Source organism: Rutilus rutilus (assembly GCF_951802725.1).
Source record: "Rutilus rutilus genome assembly, chromosome: 9".
NCBI classification, from domain to species: Eukaryota; Metazoa; Chordata; class Actinopteri; order Cypriniformes; family Leuciscidae; genus Rutilus; species Rutilus rutilus.
The window spans coordinates 12,853,133-12,872,115 of NC_140223.1; the positions used below are offsets into that span (position 1 = coordinate 12,853,133).

Below are 18,983 nucleotides of genomic sequence, written 5' to 3' on the forward strand. Positions count from 1 at the left end.
CCTACTTGCTTTTAATGAAAGATGACATTAGACTCACTTAAAAAGCAGTGTAGCTCTTTTTAAAATAAGTTTTGTGTGTTTGCTAGGTAATTATTATAACAAATTGAACTGTCAATTATGGTATATCTGATTTCAACTTCATGTTCCTTGATGCTCAGGATCAGGATTTTCTGGGGATTATGCTGAATACTTTGGACTTCAAGTAGATGAGGACTCTCTTGTGTACCTCATGTTGGCAAACCATATTTTGCACACTCTCAATAAAGACTGCATCACTATTGCAGAGGTAAGCCATATGTTTTCTTCTGAAATACACTGAACATAGAAGCTGAGCATGAAGAGTATTAATGAAATGTCAGCAGTTCTTGAACGGAATTGCTCCTGTTCTTATTCTGATGAGTAATATGTCATTGAAATGACAGTAATACTACAGTAAGTTCCCAAAAGCCATGGCAGTGCTTTTGGCGTATGCAAAAATATGACTGTTTTCAAGCAGGTTTCCTAGACAATCCCCATACAACTTGTGACCTCTATTTCAAATTCTTAGGTCTGTGATAGCTTTGCCTGAGAATGCAAGGCCAGCATAAAAAAAAGATGAATTATGGGTAATATAATATTTGTAATATACACTACCATTCAAAAAAAATAAAAAAATAAAATTATATATATATATATATATATATATATATATATATATATATATATATAAAATATAAAATATATGTATATATATATATATTTTTTTTTTTTGAATGGTAGTGTATATCATATATATATATATATATATATAAGTCTCCTATGCTCAGCAAGGCTTAGATTATTATTATTAATTATAATAAATATTATTACAATTTTAAATAACTATTTATTTATGAAATAACTATAACTATCTTTAATGGATTGAATGTCCAAAAGAACAGCATTTATTTGAAACTTTTTGTAATATTATGAATATCTTTTTGATCAATTGAATCCTTGCTAAATAAAAGTATTAATTTCTTCTTCAAAAAAAAAAACTTTATTGACCCCAAACTTTGTAATAGTAGTCCATGAGTGTATATATATGAGTATATGAATTATTTATTTGTATTAAAAAAAAAATATTAAAAGCATAAATTAGAGGTACTGCAACATATCGTCGCTATCGGGTGGAAATATCATATCTTCAAAAACGCCACTTTACTGGAAATGAAAAAAAAAAAACCACTGTATTTTTAAATACCTAAACACTGGGATGTCAGAGTTAATATTGTGGCTTTATATATGGGCAGACACTTGCATGTATCATTATATTATTAACAGTTAACAGCTCAAATGGAGTTATGAGGTTTCGACCAGCGAATTTTGCGAATTTCAGACATACGTGTTTCGTAAGTGCATATCATTACATTTTATCATTATAAAGTTATAAAGTTTACTGCAGCTACGTGGCGCTCAGTTTTTTTTTTCTGTCATCTGGTCAAAATGTTATTAAAGATAAAGTGCTATGCACAGGCTATGCATGACACTACTGGCTATGACTCTCCGCTCCTCAAATACTTAAAACATTCGCATTTATATATAGTGTTTCTTGAGTAAAGAAAACGCTGTACTTAATCAAAGAAACAGTTCTTTATTTACCCTTGCCTTGCAAACAAGCAGAGAGAATCCAAATTGCGTGCGACACTTCATTCACAATAGAGGTGAGTGAAGTTATGAGGTTTGACTGACAGTTCAGTTCAAGGTTCAGTCACAAGCTCTTTTTAATACTTTTCATGGGTTAAATATTTGCAAATCCCACAGACAGACATAAATAGTGACCAATAGTAATGATTTATAAAAAATAAAAAGACAAAACGTGGAGATACAAAGTTTCCACCCGACTGTGACAATATACTAATAAAAAGTAGTAGTGAAAAGTGGCCATACCAGAAATATTTATGTAATACACATATTACATTTTGGAACATCAAAACTTGTGCTAGTTTAAATATGCAAAAGCGCAAATGAGATCTGAAGATTATCAGTGAATAACTATTTAAATTAGCAGAAAGGCGTCTCTCTTGCTGTACTGGTTCTAAATATGCGGCGGAATCATCCGAAATGACCACAATACCTTTAGTCATGGCTCGATAACCTTAATCTTGTCAACAGCGACACTGTATCCCAACTCCACAAAGACAGAATTAACCTTCAGAGCCAACGGGACACAGTGCATTAAATTAGCACTCAGTGGCTCTGTCTAAAGCCATGATTAATGAGACCACTTACTTTTTACTTACTTTGTTCTGTGTTTTGTAATTAGTGGACAGTGCCCACCAGAGATATCATCTAATTCTCTTTTATGAGCTCCATTGATAGAGCTGGACTGTGAATACTACAGTTTGCTTACATTGCAGGAAACAATTAAATAGCATAAAAACAGACTACAAATATAACTAAAACTAGGACCACAGTGCTGAAAGCTACTTTTTGTATTCATCGTTTAATTCCATTTTGCACAGCTCTGCATATTATGTGATACCCTGCAGAAAAGACTAGCATGGCTGGAGACCACTGTTAATCTAGTCAACGAAATTACTAGCAAAAATGGATGAGTTTTTTGATTTTGTCAGCAATAACACATTTGGTTGGTCATGTTATCCCAACGTGTACGCCCCCGTGAGGCGACCCACTCCATGTATATAAATAAATTAACTTTTATTATGTCAGATATGACTGGAGTCATCATTATATTTTAAATTTCAAAACCTCTTTTTCAAATACATTAATCATTTTTAATGTATACAATTATTTAAGGATTTTTTTAAGTTCCACTCCATGCATATATATATTTATTTTATTTTATTTATTAGGCCAGATATGACTGGAGTCATCATTAAATTAGAATTTTATTGTATTAGACATATTTCTTTATTTTTAAAAATGCATTATTCATTTTTAACGCATAAAATATTTGTATATGTATATAAATGAATTTGATTTCATCATTATATTAATTAGTTGTATTATATTGATCATATTTTTCAAACACATTAATAATTTTTTATGTATAAAATATGAATCATTTTTCAATACATTATTTATTTTTAATGTAGAAAATATTAATGATATTTTTCAATACATTATTTTTTGTAAAATAAATTTTATGGATGTTTTTAAGTTCCACTCAATGTATATTAATAAATTAACTTTTAGTCATCATTATAATTACATTTTCATAAAAAATGACTTTGAATACATTCATTTTCTGTTTTTCAAAAGAAAAAAAAAAATTACTATGTGCATATTTTAAATGTCATAATATGGCTTCTAAAGACAAGTGCACAAGCCGTATGAATCACTTTTAAAATACTTTTATGCTACTTTTTCCATTTTGAGACATATACCCAGTCCACACTTTATTTTTGGCTGAGTTATTCCTTTAACAATATTTCTAACCTCTCCATAATTGTTGTGTCTCTAAGAAATGCATTGTTTTTTTTAAGGATGTGTCCGGTATGCCCACCATTTGCCGTCCAGTCAAAGAAGGAGGTCTCGGTTTTGACTATCGCCTGTCCATGGCCATTCCAGACAAATGGATTCAAGTGAGTGTAACATAAATTGATGAATAACATAAAAGAGAATGTGCAATTAGCTCACTTACATTCAACATCATGAACCAAACTACTGTACAGTCCTGCTGTATGTGTAACCAAAGACTTTATACAAAGACGGTGCACTTATATTGCTATGAATGGGAGAAAATGCATTGTGCAAAATGGCGGAATAAGTCCCGCCTTCTAAATAAAAGAGCCAATCGCCAATTGGTAAATTCATTGCGTCACTGCAGGTGCCGTTAGAAGCTCCGGTTGCTATACTGCAAATGTGCGTTGAATGTTTTTGGCTGGCTGTGCAGTGTCTTTTTTTTTTTCATGTTTTGAGCAAAGTAAATTTATGAGACCGTTGCCATCAGATTTAATTGATGATTTCAAATATGAAGTTTAATCAAAAGCTTGTTGAGCAGCTTTGGAGAATTTGATGTTTCCCTATTCAAAGAGATAAGAGCTGTACTTGCATGACTGAAACAGCAGCCCAAGGGGCGTTTCAAAGATGGCCGGCGAGTGAAATGACTTGCCTTAAAGGAACTTTGGTGTAACTGACAACTTACCTCATTTTACTCACATTTCAATATATTCCCTCCGGATAGTGCCTGTTTGTTTGTGCCCTATCGTGCTAAATATCTAATTCATCATTCATCACGCACTTGCCCTGCTTGTAATTTGGAAGCAAGACGTGTTTCTATCTTTTTCTCTGGGGAATTAGATGTAAAGATACTGTATCTAGAACCAGCTCCAAATCTAGACTGACAAGCGGTGGATCAGATAAATAGGGCATATTAAAATTTTTCTAGGCAGATATTTATAAATTGTCATACACTTGGAAACTGGGATGCGTTTTCTACTTGCGGTCATGTTTTTTTGTCTTTTTTTGTGAGTGTGCATAATTAAAAGTATAATTATGGGCAATTCTTCAATCATTTTTCTTAATTAGGGTTTCTTCTGTGAGTTGATCTAAAGCATTCCTTTGTTCTGTGCTGTTTCTGTGGATATGCATATTAATGAAGGTCTTCTCATTATGGATAAATATATATACAGAGAGAGAGATTTTGGGATTCTTTTCTTGGCGAGAGCACAAGGCAAAGCACATCTATCAGACTGATCAGAGAGCCACAGTTGATCAGACTATCAGTTTGAACCCTTTATTTCAGCTGTTTGTTATATCTGTTCACTACTCTGAGTCTGACCCATTGGTGGGTTTAGCTAGATATAATAATTGGAAGTTTTTATGAAAATACATTTTAAATTCTGTATCATCTGAAGTAGAAACCAATTTGGTTCATTCCATGTGTCTCTGTGTTAAACAGAATATTTGCGAGTCTTTAAAATCATAATATGACCACTTGAGGTTCCCAATGTCATATTTTAAATATGCTCATAATGGTTTGAAAAGGAATGCTACCCAAAAATAATAGCTTGATCCTAAAATGATTCAACTATTTGTTTACACTGTAAAATCTTAATATCCATTGTAAAACTGAAACCTTAAAGGGTTAGTTCACCCAAAATTTTTAATTCAGTCATTAATTACTCAGCCTCATGTCGTACCAAACCAGTAAGACTTTCGTTCATCGTCGAAAAACAAATAAAGAGCTTTTGATGAAATCTGTGCAACACTTTGACCCTTTAAAAAGTCCATAAAGAGATCATAAAAACTTATCCATATGAATTGAGTGGTTTAGTCCAAATATTCTGAAGAGACTCGACCACTTTATATGATGAACAGATTGAATTTAGGCTTTTATTCACATAAACATTCATCAACTCACACATCAGTTGTGGTAAACGGAAGCTCAAGCATGTTCACTTGACGTGCGAGAACCAATGAGGTTCATTCTGGTGTTACGCAGCACGTTTGAGCTTCTGCAAGAACCAATGAGGTTCATTCTCGTGTTACGCAGCACGTTTGAGCTTCAGCAAGAACCAATGAGGTTCATTCTTGTGTTACGCAACACGTTTGAGCTTCAGTAAGAACCAATGAGGTTCATTCTCGTGTTACGCAGCACGTTTGAGCTTCAGCAAGAACCAATGAGGTTCATTCTCGTGTTACGCAGCACGTTTGAGCTTCAGCAAGAACCAATGAGGTTCATTCTCGTGTTACGCAGCACGTTTGAGTTTCAGAAAGAACCAATGAGGTTCAATCTCGTGTTACGCAGCACGTTTGAGCTTCAGCAAGAACCAATGAGGTTCATTCTGTTGTTACGCAGCACGTTTGAGCTTCAGCAAGAACCAATGAGGCTCATTCTTGTGTTACGCAGCACGTTTGAGCTTCAGCAAGAACCAATGAGGTTCATTCTGTTGTTACGCAGCACGTTTGAGCTTCAGCAAGAACCAATGAGGCTCATTCTTGTGTTACGCAGCACGTTTGAGCTTCAGCAAGAACCAATGAGGTTCATTCTGGTGTTACGCAGCACGTTTGAGCTTCAGCAAGAACCAATGAGGCTCATTCTGGTGTTACGCAGCACGTTTGAGCTTCAGTAAGAACCAATGAGGTTCATTCTGGTGTTACGCAGCACGTTTGAGTTTCAGCAAGAACCAATGAGGTTCATTCTCGTGTTACGCAGCACGTTTGAGCTTCAGCAAGAACCAATGAGGTTCATTCTCGTGTTACGCAGCACGTTTGAGTTTCAGCAAGAACCAATGAGGTTCATTCTCGTGTTACGCAGCACGTTTGAGCTTCAGCAAGAACCAATGAGATTCATTCTGGTGTTACGCAGCACGTTTGAGCTTCAGTAAGAACCAATGAGGTTCATTCTCGTGTTACGCAGCACGTTTGAGCTTCAGCAAGAACCAATGAGATTCATTCTCGTGTTACGCAGCACGTTTGAGTTTCAGCAAGAACCAATGAGGTTCATTCTCGTGTTACGCAGCACGTTTGAGCTTCAGCAAGAACCAATGCGGCTCATTCTGGTGTTACGCAGCACGTTTGAGCTTCAGTAAGAACCAATGAGGTTCATTCTGGTGTTACGCAGCACGTTTGAGCTTCAGCAAGAACCAATGAGATTCATTCTCGTGTTACGCAGCACGTTTGAGTTTCAGCAAGAACCAATGAGGTTCATTCTCGTGTTACGCAGCACGTTTGAGCTTCAGCAAGAACCAATGAGGCTCATTCTGGTGTTACGCAGCACGTTTGAGCTTCAGCAAGAACCAATGAGGTTCATTCTGGTGTTACGCAGCACGTTTGAGCTTCAGCAAGAACCAATGAGATTCATTCTGGTGTTACGCAGCACGTTTGAGCTTCAGCAAGAACCAATGAGGTTCATTCTGGTGTTACGCAGCACGTTTGAGCTTCAGCAAGAACCAATGAGGCTCATTCTGGTGTTACGCAGCACGTTTGAGCTTCAGTAAGAACCAATGAGGTTCATTCTGGTGTTACGCAGCACGTTTGAGCTTCAGCAAGAACCAATGAGGCTCATTCTGGTGTTACGCAGCACGTTTGAGCTTCAGTAAGAACCAATGAGGTTCATTCTGGTGTTACGCAGCACGTTTGAGCTTCAGCAAGAACCAATGAGGCTCATTCTGGTGTTACGCAGCACGTTTGAGCTTCAGCAAGAACCAATGAGGTTCATTCTGGTGTTACGCAGCACTTTTGAGCTTCAGCAAGAACCAATGAGGTTCATTCTCATGTTACGCAGCACGTTTGAGCTTCAGCAAGAACCAATGAGGTTCATTCTGGTGTTACGCAGCACTTTTGAGCTTCAGCAAGAACCAATGAGGTTCATTCTCGTGTTACGCAGCACGTTTGAGCTTCAGCAAGAACCAATGAGATTCATTCTGGTGTTACGCAGCACGTTTGAGCTTCAGCAAGAACCAATGAGGTTCATTCTGGTGTTACGCAGCACGTTTGAGCTTCAGCAAGAACCAATGAGGTTCATTCTCGTGTTGCGTGTCAAGCAGGTTCGGTTAAGCTTCTGCTTATATTTGCTGATTAATGTTTATATGTGAATAAAAGCCTAAATTCAATCTGTTCATCATATAAAGTGAAACAGTCTCTTCAGAAAATATGGACTAAACCACTTAATTCATATTGATTAGTTTTACAATCTCTTTAGGAACTTTTTGAAGCATTAAAGTGGTAGTTGCCTGGCCATCAGTGGAGGGACAGAAAGCTCTCAGATTTCATCAAAATCTTCATTTGTGTTCAGAAGATGAATGAAAGTCTTACGGTTCTGGAACGACATGAGGGTGAGTAATTGATGACAGAATTTAAATTGTGTGAACTAACCCAATAATTAAATGTACATAAATCAGGAAATTTGAACAAGCGGGTCGGTTAAAATAGATATGGAGTTATGAATACAATAGACTCTTGAGGGGGAAAAAAAGGTTTACTTAATAACATTATATATTCTTTGTGCTTAAAGTTACATGGATCTTCTCTTATATTTTGTGACTTTCCTGTCCGCATTCCTGTTTATCTTCTTGACAGTCTTATACAGTAAAAGCAAAAAAAAAGGTGTGCCCTGTGTACTGCAGGGGTGACTGTTTGTGCTGAGCGCACAGCCTCCATGGAGAACCGGCATGCATTGTTAAACAAGGCTACCCAGAATACAAGGCTTTTTACCAGACCAGCAGCATCGGGCTGTCTGGACGCTTTTGCCCCAGATGACCCTCTGCGGCTCCGCTCCAGCAGGCTGATTCACTGATGCACTCTCCATGCACAAAGGTGTCCACTTCACTGACTCAGGATCAGTGTTTAGAATGGCATAAAGACTGCTGCTCTTTAACTTTAGCTTTTTTCATACGACATTGCCCAGCATGCAGTATTTATCTGGGGCTTTTCATCCGACACTGCTATCGATTTCATTCTGCGTTGGGGTACAGATGAGACTGCACTGCGAGGGCGCTCGGATGACTCGGAGTTTGTGTGAAGGAAGAAGAGCGCATGGAGACTTGGAGAGAGTGTGTGACTCATATCTATGCATATGAAGTTGTAGATGGTCCACTGCTCTGTGCTCTGTCAAAAACAACAGCAAACCTATGGGATCAATATCCCGTCAAAAGTATTGTGGTCACGGATCAAAAAATAAGAAGTGTGAATCAAAAATTTAAAAACACATGTAAAAATATATTGCACAAACTGAAAAAAGTGAAGCAAAATGATCAGAATAGCAAACAACGTGGTCACGGATCAAAATATAATAAGCATGAATAACAAAATAACAAGCATAAGTAAAAACTTTAAACACATTAAAAATGATATTGCACAAAAGTTAAACTTATGTTCATGTTTTCTTAAAAATTATGTTTTCCTTGGTTTTATTACTCTGTGCTCTCTTACATTTTCAATGCAAATCATAATGGTTGAAGAAATATGCTTCTTTTTCTTTAAGCATAGTATGCTATCTTTTTTTTTTTTTTTTGAGTTTGGGGTGAAATATTTATGACAGGATTTTTGAGATCACCTTAAAAGAGTAAACTGACAGTCGGTGTTCCAGTGGGGCAGCATTGCCTGCTTAAAACACCCTCATAGACACACACATCCAGCCCTGCTTTTAATGTCACCCAACCTGTCTGATTAATCCGACCTCTGAGCTCGCAATGGCAACCCGACTACATCCTAGAGCCTCTGAGAAATTAAGATGTCCTAACAAGAGAAGCAGATAAGGCTTTCAGCACAAGTTTGCCTGATTTGATCTGATTACCACTCCAAAATGCTGTCGCTTCCAATGCATAGCATAACAAAAGCCCTCTAATTTAGCCAGTGCCCTTCTGTCCGAGTCCAACAAATTGAAATGTAATGGAAACAATTAGAGCGAGTGAAGAATGCTGGCGTCTCACAAGGACAAGAACAGCCGGAGAACGAAGCTCGGCTCTGTTTCCCAGCTAAACATACAAATTAACTTACGATTGGTCTGAAGTCACCTCCGTCTGTGGTGCTCTCCATTTCAAGCTGTTTAAAAGTCCATTAAAGAAGAGAGAGTTACAATTATTCATTATTTGTCAATATTTACTCACCTTAATGTCATTCCAAATTCATATGATTTTTTTTTTTTTTTTCTTCCGTGAACAAAAAGAGGAATTCTTACAGGACTGTTACAGGTTCAGTACAATTTAAGCTCAACCAAAAGCATTTCTGGCATAATGGTGATTTAAAGTGCACCTATTATACTTTTTTTGTCAATTTAAAAGGTCTGCAAAGTTTCAAAGCATGATAAAAAGAGTTATTGTCTCCCAAAAGGAAGACCCGATTGTGAACTGCCTGGAGCGAGTTGTCAGTAATTCCAGTCTTGCTTCTTGCACGAAACTACGTAGGTTTGTTACAAATTTGCATAATATGGTCCTTCATTGACCCTCAAATACTGTAATTGTAGCTGAGGCCTGGAAGAGTTTGATTCGTGTTGTGGACATGTCGAGAAGACACTGTTTTCTGCGTTGCAAAAGCAAATTCACTTTGCATGCACTTCTAAAGGATGAGGACCGAATCACTGATAGAAAAGAGATGATGCTGCAATGTATATTATGATTTTTGACCTTGGATGCATGTAAACTTATACATGCATGTAAACTTATACTCTAAATGTGCACTACTATTACTCTGCTATCAAAAATAGTGCATTATTTGTACTGTAAAGCTGTTTAAATAAAACATTTTTTTACAGATTTTTACTTTTTTTAAGGTTTACAGCATTACGTTGTGGATATGTGTAACTTTTTGGGCAAACTGTGCAGCCCTATGTACGAGGACTGTGGGAGTTGGTCTAATTCAGCATGTACCTGAGCATTCCAATGCACAAACATTTGCTATGTAACTTGAGCCGCCTGGAATGAAGAAAGTGATCAGCTCGATTTATATTTAAAATGGAAAGCAAGCGCTGCTTTTTTTTACGGTTTCTGCAGTCCTAGATTTGATTGAACTTTCTGAAGTTTACCTTCAACTTTTAAAGTTGAACTTTTTACTGATACCTGCTGATATAGACCGTTATTTTCTTACATGCAGGCGCCGAACGCATGTGCTAATTGACAGCCGCCTGTAGTTCCTTTGGTGTGTTCAAGCGCAGCTCGTTGCCCGAGAACATGAACAGATAACTTCTGTGGAAGTCTCAGGAACAAAAATGTTCTGAATGCAATGATAGGATGTCCTACCAGCCTGTCAACTCACAGTATGTATTTCCATGCCTCCGCGCAGACATCACACTTCATCAGCGTGTCCCGTAAAGCTATGCAGAGTTGTAGACAAACATCCACCAAGTGCCAAAAACAAACAGAACCAAATTCCTCCTGAACCAAAACAATAATCTCATGCAGACCATGTCGTGATTATAAGATGTCAACCCGGCGCTGTTCACATCCTCAGACTCCGATTTATGTGTTTCTCTGGCAACACTTTCAGCGTTGAAATGAATCTGCAGCAGTCAGATGGTACAAGTCCGAGCTCTGTAAGTTGTTTACGTTCATTATTATTGCAATGTTATGTGCCTCGAGTCTGAGACATGAAGCAATTTAATGCCGTCTCTCGTGACACTTTGCAGACTCTGCTCTGGCTGTGTTTTGGAGGAAGCGTATCTTTTGAGAAGCTCTGAATGGAGGATGGGATCTTATGCTTTTAAAGCTAGCTCGCTATTGCTAGCCTCTCCGACTTTTTTGCCCAGCCTAGCTTTAATAGCATTCTTTGTGGTTGTGAAAAACCATCACAGAAGTCATTCAGATGCCTTTATGCAGATGCGACCCAGATTTGCATCCAGCACAATGCTGTGACTTATATGTTCATGCCTGTGAGGGGGGGGTTTATGTTGCTATGCAATTTTGCATTACATCAAATCATTTATTTTCCTCCCTGTGTCAATAAGACAGGGTCATGAGAGAGTTCTCACCCAAAAGAGAGACTGATAGAATCTAGAATCAGACAGAAATTAAACTGTCAGATGATAATTGTGGGGAAGCTGTGTGGTATGTAATGCCAGGAGATAAACAGAGAAGAACCGTTTCCCATTTGGCCCTCTGAACCATAAAATCATTAGGGGTTGCATTGCTCAGTGTGTGCTCCATTTTGAGACTAGTCCTTTCTCATTCGGTTAATGGCACTCCATTGACTTATGCGTCTAAAGCAGACTATATTTTTTAGGGCAAACTATTAAATGCTTTAAAAGGATTGAAATATATATAAAAAAAAATTTTATATTGCTCCATGAAGTTTCATAATAAGGTATTTTTCTTCCATCTGAGACAGTCAAGCTTAAAATACCACCTTTTTTCTCTCTCTACATTACATATGATAAATTACATACTGTATGTAATACTGTATATTCATCATCGAAGGGACAATATGAATCAATGTTAGTAGTATCAATCATTAAAACAAGACTCTCATGGCATGAACAATTAGAGGACATAACACAATTAAAAAGTTTCACATACAGAATGCAAGGGCGCATCCTAAAAGTTTTTATTTTTTATTTAATACTGGTTATACAAAGTTAATATTGGGGTTTGTGGGTGTAATTGTAGGGAAATAAGATTGACCACGCTCACATTGCATATGCGAGTAAGGAATAATTGACGACGGGCTGCTGAGTTATTGGAAAAATAATGCACACCCGAGGTGGTAATGTTACACCTTGTTATACCTCGGGTGTGCATTATTTTTTAAATAATTCAACAATTATTCCACTTATACTACGGTTACTTACCGCACCTCAAGACATTGTTCAGATGATGTATTTCAAGTCATTTGTCAGGTTTTTGTCCTTGAAACGTTCTTGTGTGTAGGACACATTTCTTACGCATCTCACCCCAAGCCTCCGTTGCTGATTCCAAAACATTATTTTAGAGCTATTAACAGAGGCTTGAGCCATTGATAGCAGACTAATGCAGTTATTAATGCAGTTATCAGAGAGAGAGAGAGAGAGAGAGAGAGACAGAGAGAGACAGACAGACAGAGAGAGAGAGAGAGAGAGACAGAGACATTAAGAGTGTGTCAAGAACAGCACCGTTATTACCTCTCTATAAGAAATGTTGTGTGGCTTTTAAGTTGATAAACTATTTGACTGATAAAATCGTCAGACAACACGTTTCATGATTTTAGTACGGATTTCTCTCTGACCTTTGACATTAATTGGCTGAATGGATTTAAAAAAAAAATATTAGTAGTAATAATAATAATAACATATCAATGTTATTCTTAATAACAATTATTATTATTATTATTATTATTATTAATAATAATTAATAATAATAAAGCATTATCATTATTGGATGATGCTACGGCAGCCATACTGTGCCAGAACGCCCACCACACACCAGCTTACTGGTGAAGAGACAGAGTGATGAAGTCAGTCAGTGTGGGGATTATTAGGAGGCCATGATGATGGACAGAGTCCCTTACCCAGGACTCCCATCCAGGTACTGACCAGGCTCAAACCTGTTACCTTCAGTGGGCAACCAGTCTTGGGCTGCAGGGTGATATATATACATAAAAGTGAGTACACCCCTCACATTTCAGCAAACATTTTAGTATATCTTCTCAAGGGACAATACTATAGAAATGAAACTTGAATAGATGTTAGAGTGGTCATTGTGCTGCTTGTATAGCAGTGTATATTTACCGTCCTCTGAAAATAACTCAACATACAGCCATTATTGTCAAAATGGTCTGGGGCTGCATGAGTGCTGCTGGTACTGGGGAGCCGAGCTTCATTGAGGGAAACATGGATTCCAACATGTACTGTGACATTCTGGAGCAGAACATGATGCCCTCCCTTCAGAAACTGGGCCGAACGACATGATAACGACCCCAAACACACCGCCAAGATGACGACTGCCTTGCTGAGAAAGCTGAAGGTGATGGAGTGGCCAAGTACGTCTCCAGACCTGAACCCTACTGAGCACCTGTGGGGCACCTGTGGGGCATCCTCAAGCGGAATGTGGAGAAGCACCATGTGTCTAATAGCCATGCTGTCATAATGGAGGAGTGGAAGAGAATCCCAGCAACAACCTGTGCAGCTCTGGTGAACTCCATGCCCAGGAGGATTAAGGCAGCGCTAGATAACAATGGTGCTCACACAAAATATTGACACTTTGGACACAGTTTTGACATGTTCACTTAGGGTGTACTCACTTTTGTTGCCAGCTATTTTGACAATAATGGCTGTGTGTTGAGTTATTCTCAGAGGTCAGTAAATACAGTGCCCTCCACAATTAATGGCACCCCTGGTAAATATGATCAAAACTGGCTGTAAAAAATAAATCTGCATCGGTTATCCTTTTGATCTTTCATTCAAAAAATGTGCAAAATTCTAACCTTTCATTGAAGTAAAATAATTGAAAGTGGGGGGAAATCACATTATGAAATAAATGGTTTTCTCCAAACGACGTTGGCCACAATTATTGGCAGCCCTAGAATTTTTTACGAGTAAAATATCTCTGAAGTATATTCCCATTAATATTTACCTTTTTTAGCACACCAGGGTGACTAGGAACATGAAACTGTCCAGCTATGACTTCGTGTTTCACAGTAGTTTAAATATGAGGAAACACAAAGGCCAAATCCCCTTAATCATCCATCACAATGAGTAAAACCACAGAATATAGTTCTGATGCGTAGCAAAAGATTGTTGAACTTCACAAAATAGAAAGTGGCTGTAAGACAATAGCTAAAGAATTGAAAATCCCCATTTTGACCATCAGGGCAATAATTAAGAAGTTCCAATCAACTAAAGATGTTACAAATCTGCCAGGAAGAGGACGTGTGTCTATACTGTCTTAATGCACGGCGAGGATGAAAGTTTGAGTGGCCAAAGACTCTTCAAGGATCACAGATGGAGAAGATTAGTTGAGTCTTGGGGTCAGAAAGCCAAAAAAAAAAAAAAAAAAAAAAACCTACATCCCCACATGTTGTTTGGGAGGGTTTCAAGAAAAATCCTCCTCGCTCCTCCAGAAACAAACTCCAGCAAATTTAATTGTCAGACACGACTGGAACTTCAAACGGCACAGGGTTCTGTGGTCAGATGAGACTAAAAAAATAGCTTTTTGGCAGCAAACACACTAGATGGGTTTGGTGAACACAAGGATAAAAAGTACCCCATGTGTACAATTTAATATACTGTTGGATCTTTAATGTTGTGGGCATATTTTTCTGCTGGAGGTCCTGGACTTCTTGTTCAGATACATGGCATCGTGGATTCTATCAAATATCAACAGATAAAAAATCAAAACCTGACGCCTTCTGCTAGAAATCTTATAATGGGCCGTGGTTGGATCTTCCATCAGGACAACGATCCAAAACAAACATCAATATCAACACAAAAATTTGTTGCGGAGCACAAAATGAAGCTTCTGCCATGACCGTCCCAGTCCCCTGACCTGATGAGTGGAGTGAACTGAAGAGAAGCACAAACATGGATCTGGGAATCTGAAGGATCTGGAGAGATTCTGTATGGAGGAATGGTCGCTGATCTCTTGTCAGGTGTTCTCCAAACTCATCAGGCATTATAGGAGAAGACTCAGAGCTGTTATCTTGTCAAAAGGAGATTGCAAAAAGTATTTAATAAAAGGGTGCCAATAATTGTGGCCAACGTGTTTTGGAGAAAAACATTTATTTCATAATGTGATTTCCCCCCCCACTTTCAATTCTTTTACTTAAATGAAAGGTTAGAATTTAGCAAATTTTTTGAATGAAAGATCAAAAGGATAAACGATGCAGATTTATTTTTTACAGCCAGTTTTGATCATATTTACCAGGGGTGCCATTAATTGTGGAGGGCACTGTATATACTTCTATACAAGCAGCACAATGACCACTCTAACATTTATCCAAGTTTCATTTCTGTCCCTTGAGAAGATATACTAAAATGTTTGCTGAAATGTTAGGGATGTACTCACTTTTGTGAGATACTGTGTGTATATATAGTTATAGATATAGATATATAGATATATAGATATATAGCTGCTGGCTTCTTTTCCTGTAACCTGCATTCGACATAAAAACAGTAATACAACAACCTGCAATTTCCTTGTTTAAATATAAGTTGTTTTGAAGGTGTCTCATGCTGTGATTCAAAGGTTTCCCTAACAGACATTTTCCTCTCAAAACAAACCCTGAGCGATAAATAAAGAGATGGCTGAAGATGAAGAGCGATGGCTTTCAGTTCTCGTTTCAGCAGACTCTTCATTGCAGCGGTAGTGACAGTTACAACACCCCTGCCTTTTTTGTCTCTCCAGTGATTGTTTGGCTGTGGGCTAATATAAAGGTTTTCCTGCGAGTCAGTCAGCTGTCAGGCTCAATCTCACCCAGCACATGACTGCCTGTCACTCTCATGGGCTTCCCTCGCTGCTGTCAGTCAGACAGTGTGAGTGTGTGTGTGTGTGTGTGTGTGTGTGTGTGTGTGAGGTAAACACACACAACACGAGCAGATCACCATGAGTGATGTGAGGAATACAAAAAAGTATATCCTTCCTCCTCATTTGCTGCTGGAAAGTTGCTGATGTGCAGAACTTGAGATGTTGTTGTCAGGAAAACTACAGGCAATGTTTTTACTGTAACGGGTTTTTCTCTGTCGGATGGTGCTTTCATTGTTTGGGATCATTACCCTTATGGAAAAAGAAGTACACTTCAACGTATTTGTTAAGAGTACTTATTACAGAAATAATATTTATTAAAAGAATACATTTAAGTGTGAACTGAATGTAATGTTGTCAAATACTGTAATTGCAATTCAATGAAAATGTATTACAGTTTAAATGTATGCAAGCTGAACTTAAGTAAATTGTAATATGTCATTTTTTTAGTTACCCAACTTTTATTGTCTTTGACATATGGTTATGTGAACTGCTGAATGTATAGACAAACATTTATGGCAAACTAAAATATACTTTAACGTCTATTGAAACTTGTTTGAAATTTTCGAAATTACACATTCGTAATGATGAAGTTCCCAATTTAGTACATTTAAAATGTAATGTCAAGTAACACACAACAGTTAAAATTATAATCAAGAACTTAAAGGTATATTGGAGGATCTTTCCGAATTTTAGATAAGACCCGCCCTCTCCACTTTTTTAATAAGTTTGATTGATTTGCCAGAGTGATTGACAATTAGGAGGACCAATAGTATAGGTGATCCACCCGGAAGTAAAAAATCCTCCACTATACCTTTAACATGTATGTTAGTCAACACATCAAAACTAAAAATATTATTAATAAAAGTACAACTTTTAATGTGGCATTATTACACAAAGTGCATTGTTTAACATAGTGACTCTTTAAGTGCACTTAAGTGTACTTACTATTATTTATTTCAATGATATTATTTCATCTGCAAGCTTTTAAAAAAAATACTTTTAAGATTTGAAGAACACTATAGTGCACATTCAATATAATTAAGCCCACTTTTTTGACAAGGGTAGGCTGTTGTTGCGCTCTTAAAGTTGGGTGTTGGAACCGCATCCATTTTTCACAAAATAAACCGTTGCATTCATGACATGTTTTCAAATTCGTGTTGGATACACTGTCATTGAGTTTTTCCGTCTTCCCACAAGCTAAACATCTTTGTTCTGTTCCAGTGAAATCTTCTCACTGTTAGAGGATGAGATGTGCGGACCGTCACAGGGCTAAGGGTGAAAAGTAGAGTTGGAATACATTTGAGTGAGAGTTGGATCATTAATTATGGTGAGAAAAGTCTCAGGTTTAGGAGCAGAGGATGTTGACTCTTTCCATTCATAGGGTGACAGAGATGTGATGTGACAGATGCCACTATAATGACTTCCTCACAGCATTTTCTTTTCTTCATTAGCATACAGCTTTCCCTTATCTCACCATGTGATGGTATACACTATAGATGTGGTTTGTGCAGCAGCAGCTGATTGAATGTTATCATTACAAGGATAAATTTTGGGGGGATGGACCCTTAATTATACCCTAATTATAATCATATAGATAATATCAATATTTCATTCACCCTCATGACGTTCTATACAGCTCTGTTTTTATAAGGTCCCACTACATACTTAATAAGTACTAGTTAGTTTTGTAACCAACTGTATACCTAATTTGGGTGTACCATTTGTCCTTAAAGCAAAACTTAACTAGCTTTTCTTTTGTTTAAAGAACAAAACTTCTTTTATTGAAGAAATGCATATACATAATATGACATTTACATGAGGCCTTCAAAAAGCATTTCTATAAGTAGTGTTTGCTAAAACATCACCAACAATTTAACCATTTCAGTTTATCCTGTTATGGTTCAAACTTATTTTGCCTCAACTGGAAACGGTGATAAATTACATTTTATTTTTAATATGGTACATAAATTGAAAACAATTATGTTAATTTAATGTTTATAATTATATAATGTAGTACTTGTACATTTATTTACATATTAACATTTTCACAAATGTATTTATTTAATTTTATAATTAATTATTTAATACTTTATTACATTTACATTTTACATTTAGTCATTTAGCAGACGCTTTTATCCAAAGCGACTTACAAATCAGGACTAAATTAAGCGAGTCATCATGAAGGGGCAAAAGACAACAACAACGCAAGAAGTGTTCAGAATACGAAGTTCAGGCATTATTCAGAGTAGCATAAGCATGATAAGTGGGATTTTAAGGGAAAGGTTTTTTTTTTTTTTTTTTTTTTTTTTTTTATGAGTTTAGGTGCTCATGGAAGAGATGGGTTTTCAGCTGTTTTTTGAATGTTGTCAGGGATTCAGCATTCCGGATGAGGGTGGGGAGAGTGTTCCACCAGCATGGAACTGTGAATGAGAATGATCTGGAAAGTGATCTTGTGGCTTTCTGTGATGGAACCACGAGACGTCGCTTGTTGATTGATCGTAGGCGTCTGGTGGGGATGTAGGCTCGTAGGAGTGAGTGAAGGTAGGAGGGAGCTGAGCCTGTGATAGATCTGTAAGCAAGCGTCAATGCCTTGAACTTGATGCGAGCAGCGAGAGGTAGCCAGTGCAGAGAGATTAACAGAGGAGTGACGTGGGCCCTCTTGGGCTCGTTGAAGACAAGACGAGCTGCAGCATTCTGGATCATCTGAAGAGGTTTGGTAGCACATGCTGGAAGTCCGGCCAGAAGAGCATTGCAGTAGTCAAGCCTAGAAATGACCAGGGCCTGGACGAGGAGTTGTGTTGCGTGCTCAGTTAGGAAAGGCCTGATCTTCCTGATGTTGTGCAGCGCAAACCTGCATGATCGAGCTGTCTTTGAAATGTGATCTGTGAAGGTCAGCTGGTCATCAAACGTTACTCCCAGATTTCTGACCGACCTTGATGGTGTGATTGATGATGAATCAAGCTGGATGGTGAAGTCGTGCTGTAGAGACGGATTGGCAGGGAGGACGAGCAGCTCAGTCTTTGCCAGGTTGAGCTGCAGGTGATGTTCCTTCATCCATGTGGAGATGTCTGCCAGACAGCTCGAGACCCGTGCAGCTACTGTGGGATCATCTGGTCGAAATGAGAG

The 18,983-nt window shown here is 37.5% G+C and overlaps 1 protein-coding gene across 2 annotated transcripts in view; it reads left to right on the plus strand.

Moving 5' to 3' along the window:
* The window catches only part of gbe1b (glucan (1,4-alpha-), branching enzyme 1b), a 155,251-nt gene that overhangs the window by 60,848 nt on the left and 75,420 nt on the right, over positions 1-18,983 (plus strand). For both annotated transcript variants that reach the window (XR_014628575.1, XM_084418074.1), the window contains exons 9-10: positions 159-286; positions 3,468-3,566. Coding sequence is in view for 1 of the 2 variants with exons in the window: in XM_084418074.1 (XP_084274200.1) it covers positions 159-286; positions 3,468-3,566 (227 nt within the window). In the remaining variant the exon portion in view is untranslated. The remainder of the gene's footprint in view (positions 1-158; positions 287-3,467; positions 3,567-18,983) is intronic.